Source organism: Hyalella azteca, unplaced genomic scaffold, assembly GCF_000764305.2.
Source record: "Hyalella azteca isolate HAZT.00-mixed unplaced genomic scaffold, Hazt_2.0.2 contig15338, whole genome shotgun sequence".
Lineage (NCBI taxonomy): Eukaryota > Metazoa > Arthropoda > Malacostraca > Amphipoda > Hyalellidae > Hyalella > Hyalella azteca.
Window position 1 is genome coordinate 12788 of NW_025945194.1, and position 17151 is coordinate 29938.

Genomic DNA, 17151 nt, shown 5'->3' on the forward strand with positions numbered 1-17151 from the left:
CAACAACACATGGCAACAACACATGGCAACAACACATGGCAACAACACATGACAACAACACATGGCAACAACACAACACATGTCAACAACACAAGGCAACAACACATGACAACAAACATGGCAACAACACATGGCAACAACACATGACAACAACACATGGCAACAACACAACACATGTCAACAACACAAGGCAACAACACATGACAACAAACATGGCAACAACACATGGCAACAACACATGACAACAACACATGGCAACAACACAACACATGTCAACAACACAAGGCAACAACACATGACAACAAACATGGCAACAACACATGGCAACAACACATGACAACAACACATGGCAACAACACAACACATGTCAACAACACAAGGCAACAACACATGACAACAAACATGGCAACAACACATGGCAACAACACATGACAACAACACATGGCAACAACACAACACATGTCAACAACACAAGGCAACAACACATGGCAACAAACATGGCAACAACACATGGCAACAACACATGTCAACACCCCGTCACCTGGTGCACCCGTCGCCGCATGGCGCCCCTGCGTCGGTCGAACCCCTTGAACTCCCGCAGGGGTCGGACCCCCACCTGGGGCGTGCCCCCCGACCCCTCCTCCGTGCTCACCCACTCCATGTACACATGGAGCGACCCAAACGGCTCCAGCTCCAGCTGCAATATTATATAATATATTTAGTACAATATAATTAATTAAAAATTAGGTATCAAGAAACATTATTCATAGGGAATTAGGCAAAAAAGATCATTATTCATATAAAATAAAATGAATAATATATCCAAGCAGCCAGAAGTCAGACATTTTATCCCAATACAAAATATTTATTAATTCTAGTTTTTTGAATAACAAAAAACATTATTCATATTAAATAAAATAATATATGTTATTATATTAACGCACCCAGAAGTCAGCCTTGTTCTCAGGCCCCTGGGCAAGCACGTTGTTCATTATTCATATTAAATAAGATAAATAAGAGTAACATTATTCATATAAAATAAATATAACCACTTACCCAGAAGTCAGCCTTGTTCTCATAGGCCCCGAGGCAATATATTTAACACAATATAATAAATTTAACACAAATTAACAAACATAATATACTAAATTTAACACCATTATATGNACCCCAGCACCGTGCCCCCCACCACCACGTCCTCGTATACTTCATTCCATACAGGGCTGAATGTCTTCTGTTTGGGCTGTGTGAGGGGAAATACAGTCTATTATACACCTTGAACCCCAGCACCGTGCCCCCCACCACCACGTCCTCGTATACTTCATTCCATACAGGGCTGAATGTCTTCTGTTTGGGCTGTGTGAGGGGAAATACAGTCTATTATACACCTTGAACCCCAGCACCGTGCCCCCCACCACCACGTCCTCGTATACTTCATTCCATACAGGGCTGAATGTCTTCTGTTTGGGCTGTGTGAGGGGAAATACAGTCTATTTATAGTATACTTCAGTCCATACAGGGCTGAATGTCTTCTGTTTGGGCTGTGTGGGGGGAGGGTGTAGTCCCTTGATCTGTGTCTTCTGTATAGACTGCTTATCTGTGTGGTCTATATAGATTGGTGATATGTGTGTTCTGTATGGATTGGTGATATGTGTGTTCTGTATAGATTGGTGATCTGTGTGTTCTGTATGGATTGGTGATCTGTGTGTTCTGTGTAGATCATTATAGCTCTTCACTTGTGTGCAGTTCTCTTCCATAGCCTCATTTGTTACAGATAAACAAACAAACTATTCAACATTAAAGTAAGTACATTCTAGATATATATTATAGAGACATACTCTAGATATTTATTTTAGCAACAAATAATATGTTATAATAAAATGCACAAAAGTTATACAGTTATACAAAAAATTCACCCCAAAATATTACAGACAAGGAAATGTAATATTGAACATGAAATTTATTATATATATTAGTTCCTATTAAAGATTCCCTCCAACTAATATAAATAAAAAGAGATAAATGATATCTTCAGATTTAAATCTCAATTTAAATGACCAAATAATTATTCATGAAATTTATTTCATATATATTAGTTCCTATTAAAGATTTCCTCCAACTAATATAACAAGAAAGAAAAAAACAATAAATATTCACATTTAAATGACACAATAATAAAATGCTATATTTCCTTCACCCGAGTTTGTGCCGTGTCTTGGTCTCAACTCACCAGAGTTTGTGCCTTGTTTTGGTCTCAACTCACCCGAGTTTGTGCCGTGTTTTGGTCTGAACTCACCAGAGTTTGTGCCGTGTTTTGGTCTAACTCACCCAAGTTTGTGCCGTGTTTTGGTCTAACTCACCCGTGTTTGTGCCGTGTTTTGGTCTTTACTCACCAAAGTTTTGTGCCGTGTTTTGGTCTAACTCACCCGAGTTTGTGCCGTGTTTTGGTCTTTACTCACCAAAGTTTTGTGCATCTGTCGCTCGTTGATCTCGAGGATGAGGTAGGGGTCGAGGGTCAGCTCCTGGGGGGATTTGACCCCCGGGACGCCCACGTATCGCTTCATCCTCTCCGTGAGCTGTAGCTCCTTGGCCTCGCAGATCTTCACTTTGAGGCGACCCGTGAACGTCGACATTGTGAGTCGTGGGGAGGGCGGGGAGGATATTTGTGCGAGTGACTCGGGGAGTCAAGTTGCCTCGGAATAAAAGCCAAGGCCAAGAGGCTCTTGACTTCTGAGGCCAAGAGGCTGTAAACTTCTGAGGCCAAGAGGCTGTAAACTTCTGGGGCCAAGAGGCTGTTGACTTCTGGGGCCAAGAGGTTGTTGAGTTCTGGGGCCAAGAGGCTGTTGACTTCTGAGGCCAAAAGGTTGTTGAGTTCTGAGGCCAAGAGGTTGAGGACTTCCCCGGCCACAAAGTGGTGATTTCTGGGGCCACTAGGCAGAGACCCTCTGAGGCCAAAAGGTTGAGAACTTCTGAGGCCAAAGGGTGGTTGACTTCTGGGGCCAAGAGGCTGTTGACTTCTGGGGCCAAGAGGCTGTTGACTTCTGGGGCCAAGAGGCTGTTGACTTCTGGGGCCAAGAGGCTCTGTTGACTTCTGGGGCTAAGAGGTTGTTGACTTATGGGACCGACCAAGAGGCTGTTGACTTCTGGGGCCAAGAGGCTGTTGACTTCTGGGGCCACAAGGTTAAAAAGTTTCAACCAACACGTGTCCTTGTATGTGTACAATTTAGGCACACTAATATGACATTAGTCAGTTGCCGTGAACAGGTTATACATGTGTTAACTGACGAATATACAGTGTGTAGCAGGTCACACAGCTCCAAGCTGTGTATGTGTTGGCCACACAAAACTTAATTCAGAAGTTCAATATACAAGATAATGGTTGTGATGACTAGAACCGTTGGGGGAGGGTTTTTGCACTGCAAACAATATAATATAATAATACTGCATTCAACTCATGAATGTTAATTCAATGTTATGGAGGCCATGGTTGGAATATTGGTAAAAAATAAGTAAATAAATAGGTTTTATTTTGTATATAAAGGTATTGTTTTTGGCGTAGAAGCTGTGGACGTTTCCTCCAATGATTCAGACTTGGCACTTGTTAGATAACATATGTTTTTAATCAATAAAATTAAGAGTATAAAATTCACATTTATAGCTCATAGGTTCTTCAAAATTCCATTTATTTGAGCACATTTAAATTTTTTACAACCACTGAATTATTTTTATTAAAGCACCAAATTATTATAAACAAATTCACCAGTAAAATAATGTATGTGGCACACAATTGATCAATCACAGCTAATAGAATTATTATCAATCTTAATAAGATTGATTTGACCACTTTATGTTCCACAAGAACCCGCAGTTCTGACCACTTTATGTTCCACAAGAACCCACAGTTCTGGCCACTTTATGTTCCACAAGAACCCGCAGTTCTGACCACTTTATGTTCCACAAGAACCCACAGTTCTGACCACTTTNGAACCTTGAATGAGAACTGAGAACCTTGAATGAGAACTGAGAACCTTGAATGAGAACTGAGAACCTTGAATGAGAACTGAGAACCTTGAATGAGAACTGAGAACCTTGAATGAGAACTGAGAACCTTGAATGAGAACTGAGAACCTTGAATGAGAACTGAGAACCTTGAATGAGAACTGAGAACCTTGAATGAGAACTGAGAACCTTGAATGAGAACTGAGAACCTTGAATGAGAACTGAGAACCTTGAATGAGAACTGAGAACCTTGAATGAGAACTGAGAACCTTGAATGAGAACTGAGAACCTTGAATGAGAACTGAGAACCTTGAATGAGAACTGAGAACCTTGAATGAGAACTGAGAACCTTGAATGAGAACTGAGAACCTTGAATGAGAACTGAGAACCTTGAATGAGAACTGAGAACCTTGAATGAGAACTGAGAACCTTGAATGAGAACTGAGAACCTTGAATGAGAACTGAGAACCTTGGATGAGAACTGAGAACCTTGAATGAGAACTGAGAACCTTGGATGAGAACTGAGAACCTTGAGTGAGAACTGAGAACCTTGAGTGAGAACTAAGGCTATATTTCATATAGGTATATAACTCAAAGGCTATATTTCATATATATAACTCAAAGGCTATATTTCATATATATAACTCAAAGGCTATTTTTCTTCACCATAACAACTCTTCAGAAAAGTTCAGGAGCCTCAATTCCTTTATTATACATGCCACTGTGCCACACATAACAGAAATTAGAACAAATAATGTTTTAATGCATAAGACATGGTCAGGCCCCTTGACAATATTCATAAAAAACATAAATAATAAAATATATTTTATGTCATTAAGACATAAAAAACATAAATAATAAAATATTTTTTATGTCATTAAGACATAAAAAATTAGATCAGTACGTGCTCACTGCAGTGAGTGACAGAGAGCGCATTTTCTCGTCTGTCCGTGAAGTCACTCACAGACAGACGGACGGACGGACATGACAAGCACAATAGCGCCTTCATTTCCATAAAGCACCTTTTTATCCATAAATGAGAAAATAGGCTAAAAACAGTGTTTTTCTTTCCATGAATGGACATTGTCTCACAAATTTATTATTGAACTATTATTGAATATTATTTATTATTATATATTATATAATTGAATATATTTAAGTCCCTTAGAAAGTGAATGCCTTGTTGGCTTAATGTTTTGAAGAGATTATTTTTTATTTGATCCAGGGTGCGTACCAGTATTTAGAAAAAAATTCCATGACTTTTCCATGACCTAGTTCTAGTAATCTTTGAATGTTAACTGAAAAGAGAGAAGTTGGTGCAGCAGAACAAAACTTTGCCAGAGCATGTACAAGATGTGTTTCAAACCTACACATCCACTTGTATATTTATTTCATCTTACAATTTTATTATGAATCCGTTTTTCTCTGCTCTTTCCAAATGGAACGGCTTGGCATTAATAGATTAATACATGCAGCACAGAAAAACACTTCCTTTTTTCTTCATTTATTTGCAAATTCTATGCTTTTCCATAACCTGAAAATGAAAAATTAAATTCCATGACTTACCAGGTTTTCCATGACTGGTACACACCCTGTTGATCTTTTTTAAATCAATAAATGTGGTGCATTGCTGGCCAACTTGGAAAATTGAGCTAAAGCCACCCATAAATTGGGCAACAACGCCCATGAATTTAGCAAATTTTACTCATTCCAATGGCCCTTTCCCAATTAGTGTTCTAAAAAATAAGAAAAACAACCCATTTTCACCCGTAATTTTAAGAAAAGCCAGCCTGTACAAAAAACAACCCATTTTCACCCAAGATTTAGGAAAAGTCAGCCCGATATTCCAGATTGGGTTGACGGCTTTGACTAAAGGTCAAGCCGCAGGTCTACAAACTCCAAATTTCAATTCCCAAAGACATGGAAGCTGCACTCAATACTCAATAGCATTAATTTTTCATGAATAATTTCAATTATTATTTAAATTAACCATTTATTTATAACAATTAGCTGCAGTGCTGTAGCACATTTTTGCAAGCAATTTTCAAATATCACATATAAAACCATCTTTCATTCTGGAAAAATTTCTTATAAATTATGCTTGGTGTTCCAGATCAGATAAAGGAAACAATTACTTTCAATTACTAGCTATATAAAGCCGCAAGATTTCAGGGTAAAATTTTCGGAATAATGGCTCTTTTCAAAAATATTCAAGATTGATCCAGCCAACAACTTGATGATTTGATCACTTCCATTAGCCAAATATCCAACAAAAATGACTGATATTTCAAATGATTCAGAATTTTTATTTTAACAAGCTGTTTAGCCTATAAATTACTTTTTAATTGGAAATCGTTATCCTTTTCATTTTTAGGGTAAATTAACATCTCGTATAGGGTATAATGAACAAAGCTTGGAAAATATATTGATGAGTGATGACATAAAACTCACACTCACAGCTCATGAATAGGTACTAATAATTGATACACAATCGATAACTTAAAACACGTGGAAAGGTTATAAAAAATTCAACTATGACTCGTCGAGACGTCGACTCTATCGGACGTCGAGTATATATAGATATTGTCGAAAACTGCCCCCAGTTTATTCCTAAGTATAAACCTATCACAACGGGAAAGTAACACAACAGAGCTAGTGGCAAATAAGTATGGGAAATTCGTAAAAGTTTAATGGTCATCAGATAAGTATTAAAGTAGTACACTATGTTCAATTAAACAGCTTCATCTAAGAAATACGCACAGCACGTAAGAGTTTAACAGTGTGACACTGAAACGATACCACTTTCCTCAGAATCCGATAACGCGATAAACAGGTCTTGATAACGCGTACCTATCTCCGAGAGATCAAGGGAAGGAGCGAAACGAGTCATTCGCTATTAAACACAACAATTATCTTCACTTTAATATATTATAACACTAATTTTCAACAAAGATTTAGAGGAAACTTAGTAATGAGAAGCTTGAGCTTCCTGGAGGCTGGATTCAATGACACGATCGCATTCAAGCAATGGCTCTGTCACTCCAAATGGCAGTTATTAATCATAGCATAACAACAACCTGGTAACGATAGAAGTTATTTGGAAGGAAACAGCGCCTACGTTAACTCGTATCAAATCACCAACCTAAGCAAGATAAGGAAACAGTCTTCACCACCCTTATCCACTCGATAAAACTGTTATACACATAGCGTAACTTTTCTCAACACATCAAAGATGGTGAACTTCGTTTCCTCCTGCTAGATGGCGCTTTATCATCCGTAATAATCTATTCAGATGCAGCGATAGACATCATGTTCATCGATTATTATTTCATTCCTGAGAGGAATTAGTTTTCCCAATTAAAATGTCATGATTTATAATTTCATATATGCGCACGCAAAAAAAAAACTTTTAATTCTGAATATAAAACAAATCAAGAAGATGCATTTAGAATTATGAAAAAAACATTTGTCATTAATATATTCCATGAGTAGTATACTATACGATTCTTATTCTAATTTTTTTATGTTATAGTGTTATTTTTATTGTAATTAATATATCCTCCGTAGCACCAGAGCTTGGGCGAACTACTTCAAATGAACATTATATAAAAATATGTCATGTAAAAGAGTTTAATTTATCATTAATTATTGAATGTACAGGCATCAATAGTAGTTTATTTGAATATACAAGCGTGACGCAGCATGGCGCTATGACGTCACGCGAGAGCTTACGTAAACATCCACCAGAGTGCAGCGTGATGTTATCGCGCGTTGAAGTGTGTTATCAGTGCGCACGGCCACATCACAGATAAGGTTGGTCGACTCGACTTTATCGCAATAAATCCATAACATTCACTTACTTCAAAGGTACACGGCCGACTGTACAGNAAGTCCAGCTCAATTATGCAAAATTCGCATTACTTACTAATATGTTGTCTAAACAGAAATGTGTTCTCACTATGTTAACTTCTAATTAGTTATGATGATATGAGATATATCAGGGCAGGGTGGCCCAGTGGTTACAGTCCAGAGTATCAGAACATTGAGTTGCGAGTTCGAGACCACAACAAGCTGTGAATATTCTGTGATGTTAAGAACAGGCGACAGGCCTACGGCCTAATAAACGCCAATTAATTATTATTATTAGAGCAAACAGCCTAGTTTGCTTCAGTGTAATGATTCAATTATTAAACTTGTTAAATAATGAAAGCAAGATCCTGATATTTAAGGTGTATCACAATTCAAATTAAGTCTAAATAATGTAACACAGTCACTGTATCCACAGTCTTCTGAGCATCATTATTCGGAACGTTTTCATTAATTATCAAGTTAATTACCTTTGAAGGGATGATAGAAATATTATTCATTTATTAGATAGAATAAATTTGATTTTATGATCAATACTAATGAGCATTTATACGCTAAATTTATTACTGATATATTTGTGAGATCAGGAAAAAAAATCTAAATTTTTCAAGCCATTTTAGAATTTAAAATCATTTTCGATAACAAATGTTATAGACCTTAACTAATGTTATAGAGAACTACATAACATTTACAGTTGAGAAGGAATAAAACAATATCATTTGTTAATATTTATTCAGAAATAACTGCCTAATATTCAGTTATAACAACTCAGATGTACTGTACAATACAAGCGGAGTACAGGACCAGTGCTCTCACTGCCGCCGTCTGCACATTGTTGGAACTGTCGGCCGTGGCGAATTACTAAATAAAAGACTAGTTGGGCACCCTAAATGTCATTACATAAACAAAAGCCTAGTTGGCACCTACCATAACATAAAAGCCTAGATGGCACCCTTCAAGTCTCGTTACTGCCATAACATAAACAAAAGCCTAGTTGGCACCTGCCATAACATAAACAAGAGCCTACTTGGCACCCTACAAGTCTCGCTACTGCCATAAAATAAACAAAAGCTTAGTCGGCCCCTGCCATAACAAACAAAATCCTAGTTGTCACCTGCCATAACATAAATAAAAGCCTAGTTGGCATCTGCCATAACATAAACAAAGGCTAATCATTGTTCCGAGAATGTGCAGAACGTTTCAGTGCAGGTACCTTCCCAGGAGCGCATACACTCATAAAATGAATGGGTCATATTATCCATATAGAGACGCACTTTCTCGCGTAGCACGGATACGCTAATTTGCAGGGATTAACTTGGTCAGGATGAACTACACTTAGGCGAAAAAGTGCATCAATATACGGGAGTTTCACCCATTTCCCCGAGTATATATAAGGCGGTCGCTGGCGGTTACGACTCAGTAGCTGGCGACGGCCAGCGCGGAGAGGAGGGCGAGTGCCGTCACTCCGTAGCCCGACTTGTAGAGCGTGCGCAGCGTGAACCCGTAGCCCAAGTCCCACGCCTGAACACGTTAGGCTCATTAAAACTCAGCACATTTCAAGGTATAACTCAAGTTTTATGAGGTTATTACTTACGGCGATACAGCAATTAAATGAATGTTAATTATACATCAAGTATAGCTTCTCTCTTTTGATGTATAATTAGCGTTTATATCGTTAGAATTCGGCAGAGTTCACGCTACATTACATTAAAAATGATTTAGATAGATACATTAAATGAATATAATATGTAGATTAGATGAATGTATTCAACAACAGGACCATCGATTCAACAGGCAAGCCATCGTTACATATTCAATTACAGCGGCCGAGTGGTTAAGGTCATTAGAGAGGTAGTGTGTTGCGGGTTCGAAACTTGCAGATGGGAAAAATTCTGCGCGCCGTTGAAGGCGTGGAACAGGAAGGGGAAGGCAGGTACTCACAAGATGGCGGACGCCGTTGAAGGCATGGAACAGGAAGGGGAAGGCAGGTACTCACAAGATGGCGGACGCCGTTGAAGGCATGGAACAGGAAGGGGAAGGCAGGTACTCACAAGATGGCGGACGCCGTTGAAGGCATGGAACAGGAAGGGGAAGGCAGGTACTCACAAGATGGCGGACGCCGTTGAAGGCATGGAACAGGAAGGGGAAGGCAGGTACTCACAAGATGGCGGACGCCGTTGAAGGCATGGAACAGGAAGGGGAAGGCCATGCAGAACTTGACGGTGAAGACGACGGCGGCGCCGTAGTGCGCCTGGGAGAGCAGCGCCACGTAGTAGGGGTAGGAGGCGGGCAGCACCAGCATGCCTGGGCACCCGCATGCTTATTTATATATTTATAATAATAATAATAATATTGATAACAATAACGATAATAACAATAGCAGTAATAATAATAAATAATGATAACAATAATAATATTGATAATGTCCGGTGTCACTTCACTTGACCTGATAGAGATTGAGGACGAGTCAACATCTGACAGACACGTGATAGATCACGCGATCAAGACCGCAGTAGTGGGCGGAAGCGAAGGCTATATAAGGGCTAGCAACCTTAAGCAAACCCCCCAGTAGCTGATGAGCACTCCGCGATGTAGCGTGTAGCTTGAGTCTCCGACCTTACGGTCGATTCCGTAGCTTATTCTTCTGTATCGCAACTCTGTATTACCACCCCGTATACTGTATCGCAACTCTGTATTACCACCCCGTATACCTCTGTATCGTAACTCTGTATTACCACCCTGTATACCTCTGTATCGCAACTCTGTATTACCACCCTGTATACCTCTGTATCGCAACTCTGTATTACCACCCCGTATACCTCTGTATCGCAACTCTGTATTACCACCCCGTATACCTCTGTATCGTAACTCTGTATTACCACCCCGTATACCTCTGTATCGCAACTCTGTATTACCACCCCGTATACCTCTGTATCGCAACTCTGTATTACCACCCCGTATGCAAGATACGTTATCTGCTGGACTTATGCGTTATCTATCAGATGTTGACTCGTCCTCAATCTCTATCAGGTCAAGTGAATTGACACCGGACAATAACAATAACAATAATAATAATGATAAAACCAATATTAATAATAATAATAATAATAGCAATACCAATAATTAAATTTTAGTTATTATGGTTAGCATATGTTAGTTATATGTTATGTTAAATGCAATTTACTTTACAGTTACGTAGCCAAGCAAATATAGAGGGTAAAATATATATTTATGTTACAAGGTAAAATACTATAAAATTTTATATCAAAGCAAATATAAAAGACCAGCCTGGAGGACAGCCTCCCTAGGGCTGGAGGACAGCCTCCCTAGGGCTGGAGGACAGCCTCCCTAGGACTGGAGGACAGTCTCCCTAGGACTGGAGGACAGCCTCCCTAGGACTACCGACGCCCGTTACAATGACCGTTACAAACGGTTGTGGAACCCCTTGTTTACAATGACCGTTACATGTAACGTTCAATGGCCGGAATAAATCCCAATCCTGGGCCGCGAATCTGGATATGCGCAGTTTGTAATAAAACCATTTAAACAAAACGCAATATTACATACGACATGCTACAAGTGGTACCACATGGTCGCCTGCTCAACGTAAATTAACAACTACTTTCTTAACAACTACTTTCTTTTAACAATTACTACTTTTCTCAACGCAAATTAAAAACCACTTTCTTTGCAACAATTGCCCAAGGCCTCTTCCTCCCTCTCCCCCACCCGCCGTCCGGGCACCAAGGGCCCGTCCATCCAACGTCCGGGCACCAGGGGTCCGTTCATCCGACGTTCGGGCACCCAGGGTCCGTCCATCCGACGTCCGGGCACCCAGGGTCCGTCCATCCGACGTCCGGGCACCCAGGGCCCGTCCATCCGACGTCCGGGCACCCAGGGCCCGTCCATCCGACGTCCGGGCACCCAGGGCCCGTCCGCTCACCCCAGCCATTCCGCCTGCGCGTCCCAGCTCACCCAGCACCCACTGGAACCCTGAAGATTCTCAAGTTTAACAGAAACAAATCTGACGAAATAGAACTCTTTCTGGCCACCCACAACATACAAGTAGCAGCCATCCAAGAAACAAAACCTTTCTGTTTCCTTTTTAGCGCATTTTCTCATTTATGGAAAAATGCACTATTGTGCTCGCCATGTCCGTCCGTCCGTGACCTCAAGTTTTCGTCGACGAGAAAATGCGCTCTCTGTCACTCACTGCAGTGATTACTGAGTTATATTTTTTTTCTTGCAGCTCATTTCCATCACTGACGAAAAATTTCCATAAAAGAAACAAACCTTTTTTGTTTCTCTTTTCTTCCTGCTCCAAAGACCCGAAATTTAACAACTTCGCTGTCTTCCAATGACAAGGACGCTAAATCCTACCGACCAATCTCCTTGTTTTGCCCCGCCATCAAAGTACTAGAAAGATGTTTGCTACACTGTTAGAAAAATTACCGTTAACGGTAATACCGACGTTTCAGTGGCCGGTCGGCGCGTGAAAAGAAACACCATTTCACCGTTTTTATTCCAATTTAACACCAGAAATCCGTAAAACATCTGATAAAAACGGCGAAACAGTTTATTTTCACGGGGCGACCGGCCACTAGGATGCCGACGGGACCGTTTTTTCACCGTTTTTCTAACAGTGTACCTAGTATCACTTAACACCTGCCCCTAGCTGATCATCAACATGGATTCAGGCCCGGATATTCGACCACGTCTGCACTCACTCTTCTCACTTCAGACATCATCTACGGTCTAAACCAAAAGAGGCCCGCTCACTGAACCATTATCACCGCACTGTGAAAGCACTCTCAGGCACCTCCTTTGGACAAGACAAGGAAACTCTACTACAAACATACAAAGCCATCGGCCGCCCAATAATTGAGTACGCCAGCCCAGCTTGGTCTCCTGTCACCTCTCCTACCAACATCACCCGCCTCCAAACAGTTCAAAACTCTGCTCTGAGAACCATAACCGGTTGCCACAACACAACTGCCGTGGTATAAGGTATATGGTATATGGTTCTATGTCTCTCGTCACCTCTCTTAACAACATCACCCGCCTCCAAACAGTTCAAAATTCTGCTCTGAGAACCATAACCGGTTGCCAGCTTGCCACAATACAGCTGCCATGGTATAAGGTATATGGTATAAGGTATATGGCACCATGATATATGGTATATGGTTCTGTGTCTCCCGTCACCTCTCCTACCAACATCACCCGCCTCCAAATAGTTCAAATTTCTGCTCTGAGAACCATAACCGGTTGCCACAACACAACTGCCGGCTGAGAACCATAAGAACCACACTGAGAAGTTGCCACAGTTGTGTTGTTGCCATAACACAACCGCCGAACAACATCTTCACTTCGAATGTCAAATGCCCACTGTTCAACAGCATACGGACCTCCTCTCAGCCCAGTCCCTTCTGCGGAGCCACGTCCAGACCCTCTCCTCAGGGTCCAAACCCTCTCTTCAGGGTCCAGACCCTCTCCTCAGGGTCCAGGCCCTCTCCTCAGGGTCCAGAACCTCTCCTCAGGGACCAGACCCTCTCCTCAGGGTCCAGACCCTCTCCTCAGGGTCCAGACCCTCTCCTCAGGGTCCAGACCCTCTCCTCAGGGTCAGACCCGTCTCTTATACACATCTAGATGTGTATAAGAGACAGTTTTAGNCCCTCTTTTCAGGATCCAGACCCTCTCCTCAGGGTCCAGACCCTCTCCTCAGGGTCCAGACCCTCTTTTCAGGATCCAGACCCTCTCCTCAGAGTCCAGACTCTCTCTTCAAGGTCCAGACCCTCTCTTCAGGGTCCAGACCCTCTCTTCAAGGTCCAGACCCTCTCTTAAAGGTCCAGACCTTGTCTACAGCAACCCACAGACCTCCTCGCAGCCCAGTCCCTTCTGCAGAGCCACCTCCCTCAACATGCCAGCCACCAAATCACAACAGGGCCCAACCCCGCAACATCAGAGATACTCTTTTCATCAAATAAATAAATGTCGTTCAACCATCACTCCCAACCAATATTAACAGTGCCACCCTCAAAGCAGCTCGCAGCCCTCTCCATTCCAACGCTGCCATAGACTTGTACCAAATGCCAGTACTTTTCAACGGCAGGCCTCCTCTGCTCCCAGAAATAGATAAATCTGAACAAACACTAAAAGAACTAAAAAGAACTAAACAGAAAGTTCTGCTAGACGAACGCTGGCACAGCTTCGCTCCGGCCACTATATACTCCTGAATGTTATATATATTCACTTCTCACTATATTCACTACACTATATACTCCTGAATACTATATATTCACTACTCACTATATACTACTCACTATATTCACTACACTATGTACTCCTGAATATTATATACCCTATATTCACTACTCACTATATTCACTACACTATATACTCCTGAATATATACTATATACACAAGCAGAATTCATAACAACATCAATAACCTGCGCAACTACTGCCACCTCTCCCTGGATGATGTGCCCCACCTCTCAGCACCGTAGACCTTTAAAGGGACCCATGCAGTCTAAGACTGGGGTCCTGGGGACTAAGACTGGTGTCCCCCCCAAAATGACTGGGTCCCCTGTAGACCTTTGGAGGGACCCATGCAGTCTAAGACTGGGGTCCTGGGGACTAAGACTGGGGTCTCCCCCAAAATGACTGGGTCCCCCCGTAGACCTTTGGAGGGACCCATGCAGTCTAAGACTGGGGTCCTAGGGACTAAGACTGGGTCCCCCCGTAGACCTTTGGAGGGACCCATGCAGTCTATGACTGGGGTCCTGGGTACTAAGACTGGGTCCCCCCGTAGACCTTTGGAGGGACCCGTGCAGTCTAAGACTGGGGTCCTGGGGACTAAGACTGGGTCCCCCCCCCCCGTAGACCTTTGGAGGGACCCGGCTGCCGTTATGCGTTGGCTTCAGCCACGGCTGGACCAGTGACGCCGGGATCGGGGGAGGGGCAACAACAACACATAGCACAGGAGGACAGCCTCCCTAGGGCTGAAGGACAGCCTCCCTGGGGCTGGAGGACAGCCTCCCTAGGGCTGAAGGACAGCCTACCTAGGACTGGAGGACAGCCTCCCTAAGTCTAAAGGACAGCATCTCCAAGTCTGAATGACATAGGGCTTATGGACAGCCTCTCTAGGGCTGGAGGACAGCCTCCCTAGGGCTGGAGGACAGCCTCCCTAGGGCTTATGGACAGCCTCCCTATGACTGGAGGACAGCCTCCCTAGGACTGGAGGACAGCCTCCCTAGGGCTTATGGACAGCCTCCCTATGACTGGAGGACAGCCTCCCTAGGACTGGAGGACAGCCTCCCTAGAGCTGGAGGACAGCCTCCCTAGAGCTGAAGGACATAGGGCTTATGGCCAGCCTCCATAAGTCTGATGGACGCACCGATGCCAAAGCCAGACAAGAGGGAGGACAGGAGGACGCCGGTGGCCCGGTGTGAGATGCTCAGCACGGAGGTCAGCTGGGGCTTGTAGATGGACAGGTGGGGGCTGAGGGGGCGGCCCAGACGCTGGTTCTTGGCAAAGTATTCCTCAGTGGGGGGCNATATCATTAATATAATAAATATATCATTATTATAATAAATATATCATTAATATAATAAATATATAATTAATATAATAAATATATAAGATATGCATGCGTATGTCAACTCACTGCAGGGGTCGCCATAGCAGCTGCGTGGGGCGACTGGCGACGGCTCCCCCCATCCTGCCCCCGGCAACAGCTTTATTTATTGTTATTTGTTATAATACTATTTACTATTAAACAAATAATTTAAATACAATAGACAATACATTTTTAAGAATATAGAATTTAATAGAATTTTTTATATTTTTTTCTATATATTCTTTTTTAAGAATATATAGAATTTTGTTATTCTTGTTAAATTCAAAATATGAACCTGAACTTGTTAAATTAAAAAAAAATACTATTTATTATTAAATAAATAATTTAAATATAATAGACAATACAGCTTTATTTTTCTGTTATTTCTGTTATTTTAAATAATACTATTTACTACTAAACAAATAATTTATATATAATAGACAATACAGCTTTTAATTAAATAAACTTTAAATAGTAGACAATCACATTTTTTTTATTCTTGTTAAATTCAAAATATGAACCTGAACTTGTTAAATTAAAAAAAAAATACTATTTATTATTAAATAAATAATTTAAATATAGTAAACAATACATTTTTCAATTTAAATAAGCTTTAAATAGTAAGCAACTAAATTTTTTTTATTCTAATCAAAATCTCACAAAATGAACAATTTTCAAACATTTAATTTATAGCTAATTTCAAATGAAAAAACTGATTTTTCTTTTCATTCTAATAAGATCTCATTTAAAAAACAAACTTCAACATTTTATTTATAGCAAAATTCTAATGAAAAAAACTGATTTTTTTCATTTTGATCAAAATCTTACAAAATAAACAATTTTTGCACATTTAATTTACCTATAGCAAAATTCTAATAAAAAATTATGAAGCTGAAATAATCTAATAAAAATAATCTAATAAAAATATGAAAATATTCTAATAAAAAAATTATGAAGATGACAAATTTTGCAGTTAACAAAGCAAATTCTTATGCAAAAATTACTTCAAAATAGATGCTATACTTTCTAAATAAAATTGGGAAATTTGGTAGAAGCCACCATGAAACGAGACAAAAATAATTGCAAAGTTTCTGTCAAAGTTTTTGACAGAAAGTGTCAATAATTGCAAAGTTTCTGACAAAAATAATTGTCACTAGTAGTTTCTGTCATCCTTATATTAGGTAAAAAATACAAAAGATGGCGCACAAAAATCAGCTGTGAAACAATTCTCTTAACCTCTTCATGACTGATGAGACTTCTCGGTCCCAAACCACCAGGTAGGAATAGCATTAATGATGGTATTAGTGATATGATGGTATTGATGGTAATGGTATAATGATGGTATACCATTAATGATGGTATACCATTGATGATGGTATACCATTGATGATGGTATACCATTGATGATGGTATACCATTGATGATGGTATACCATTAATGATGGTAGGTAATGGTATATACCAAAATGGTATATACCATTAATGATGGTATACCATTGATGATGGTAGGTAATGGTATATACCAAAATGGTATATACCATTAATGATGGTATACCATTGATGATGGTATACCATTAATGATGGTAGGTAATGGTATATACCAAAATGGTATATACCATTAATGATGGTATACCATTGATGATGGTAGGTAATGGTATATACCAAAATG

General features: G+C 40.5%; 2 protein-coding genes across 2 annotated transcripts in view; both read right to left on the reverse strand.

Moving 5' to 3' along the window:
• Window positions 1-2733, reverse strand: part of LOC108670832 (protein kinase C) — a gene marked incomplete at its 3' end in the record, with an annotated part of 12884 nt that extends 10151 nt beyond the window's left edge. The window contains 4 exon segments of the mRNA XM_047884372.1: window positions 542-697; window positions 945-971; window positions 1245-1469; window positions 2460-2733. Of these exon segments, the coding sequence (XP_047740328.1) occupies window positions 542-697; window positions 945-971; window positions 1245-1469; window positions 2460-2633 (582 nt within the window).
• Window positions 2734-8583: 5850 nt separating this feature from the next.
• Window positions 8584-15427, reverse strand: LOC108670833 (succinate dehydrogenase cytochrome b560 subunit, mitochondrial-like). Its single transcript, XM_018158324.1, has 3 exons — window positions 15262-15427; window positions 10028-10170; window positions 8584-9387 (listed from the first exon to the last, which is right to left on the reverse strand). Exons 1-3 carry the CDS (start codon window positions 15425-15427, stop codon window positions 9283-9285), a joined length of 414 nt encoding a protein of 137 aa, XP_018013813.1. The 3' UTR covers window positions 8584-9282.
• Between the last annotated feature and the right edge of the window lie 1724 nt (window positions 15428-17151).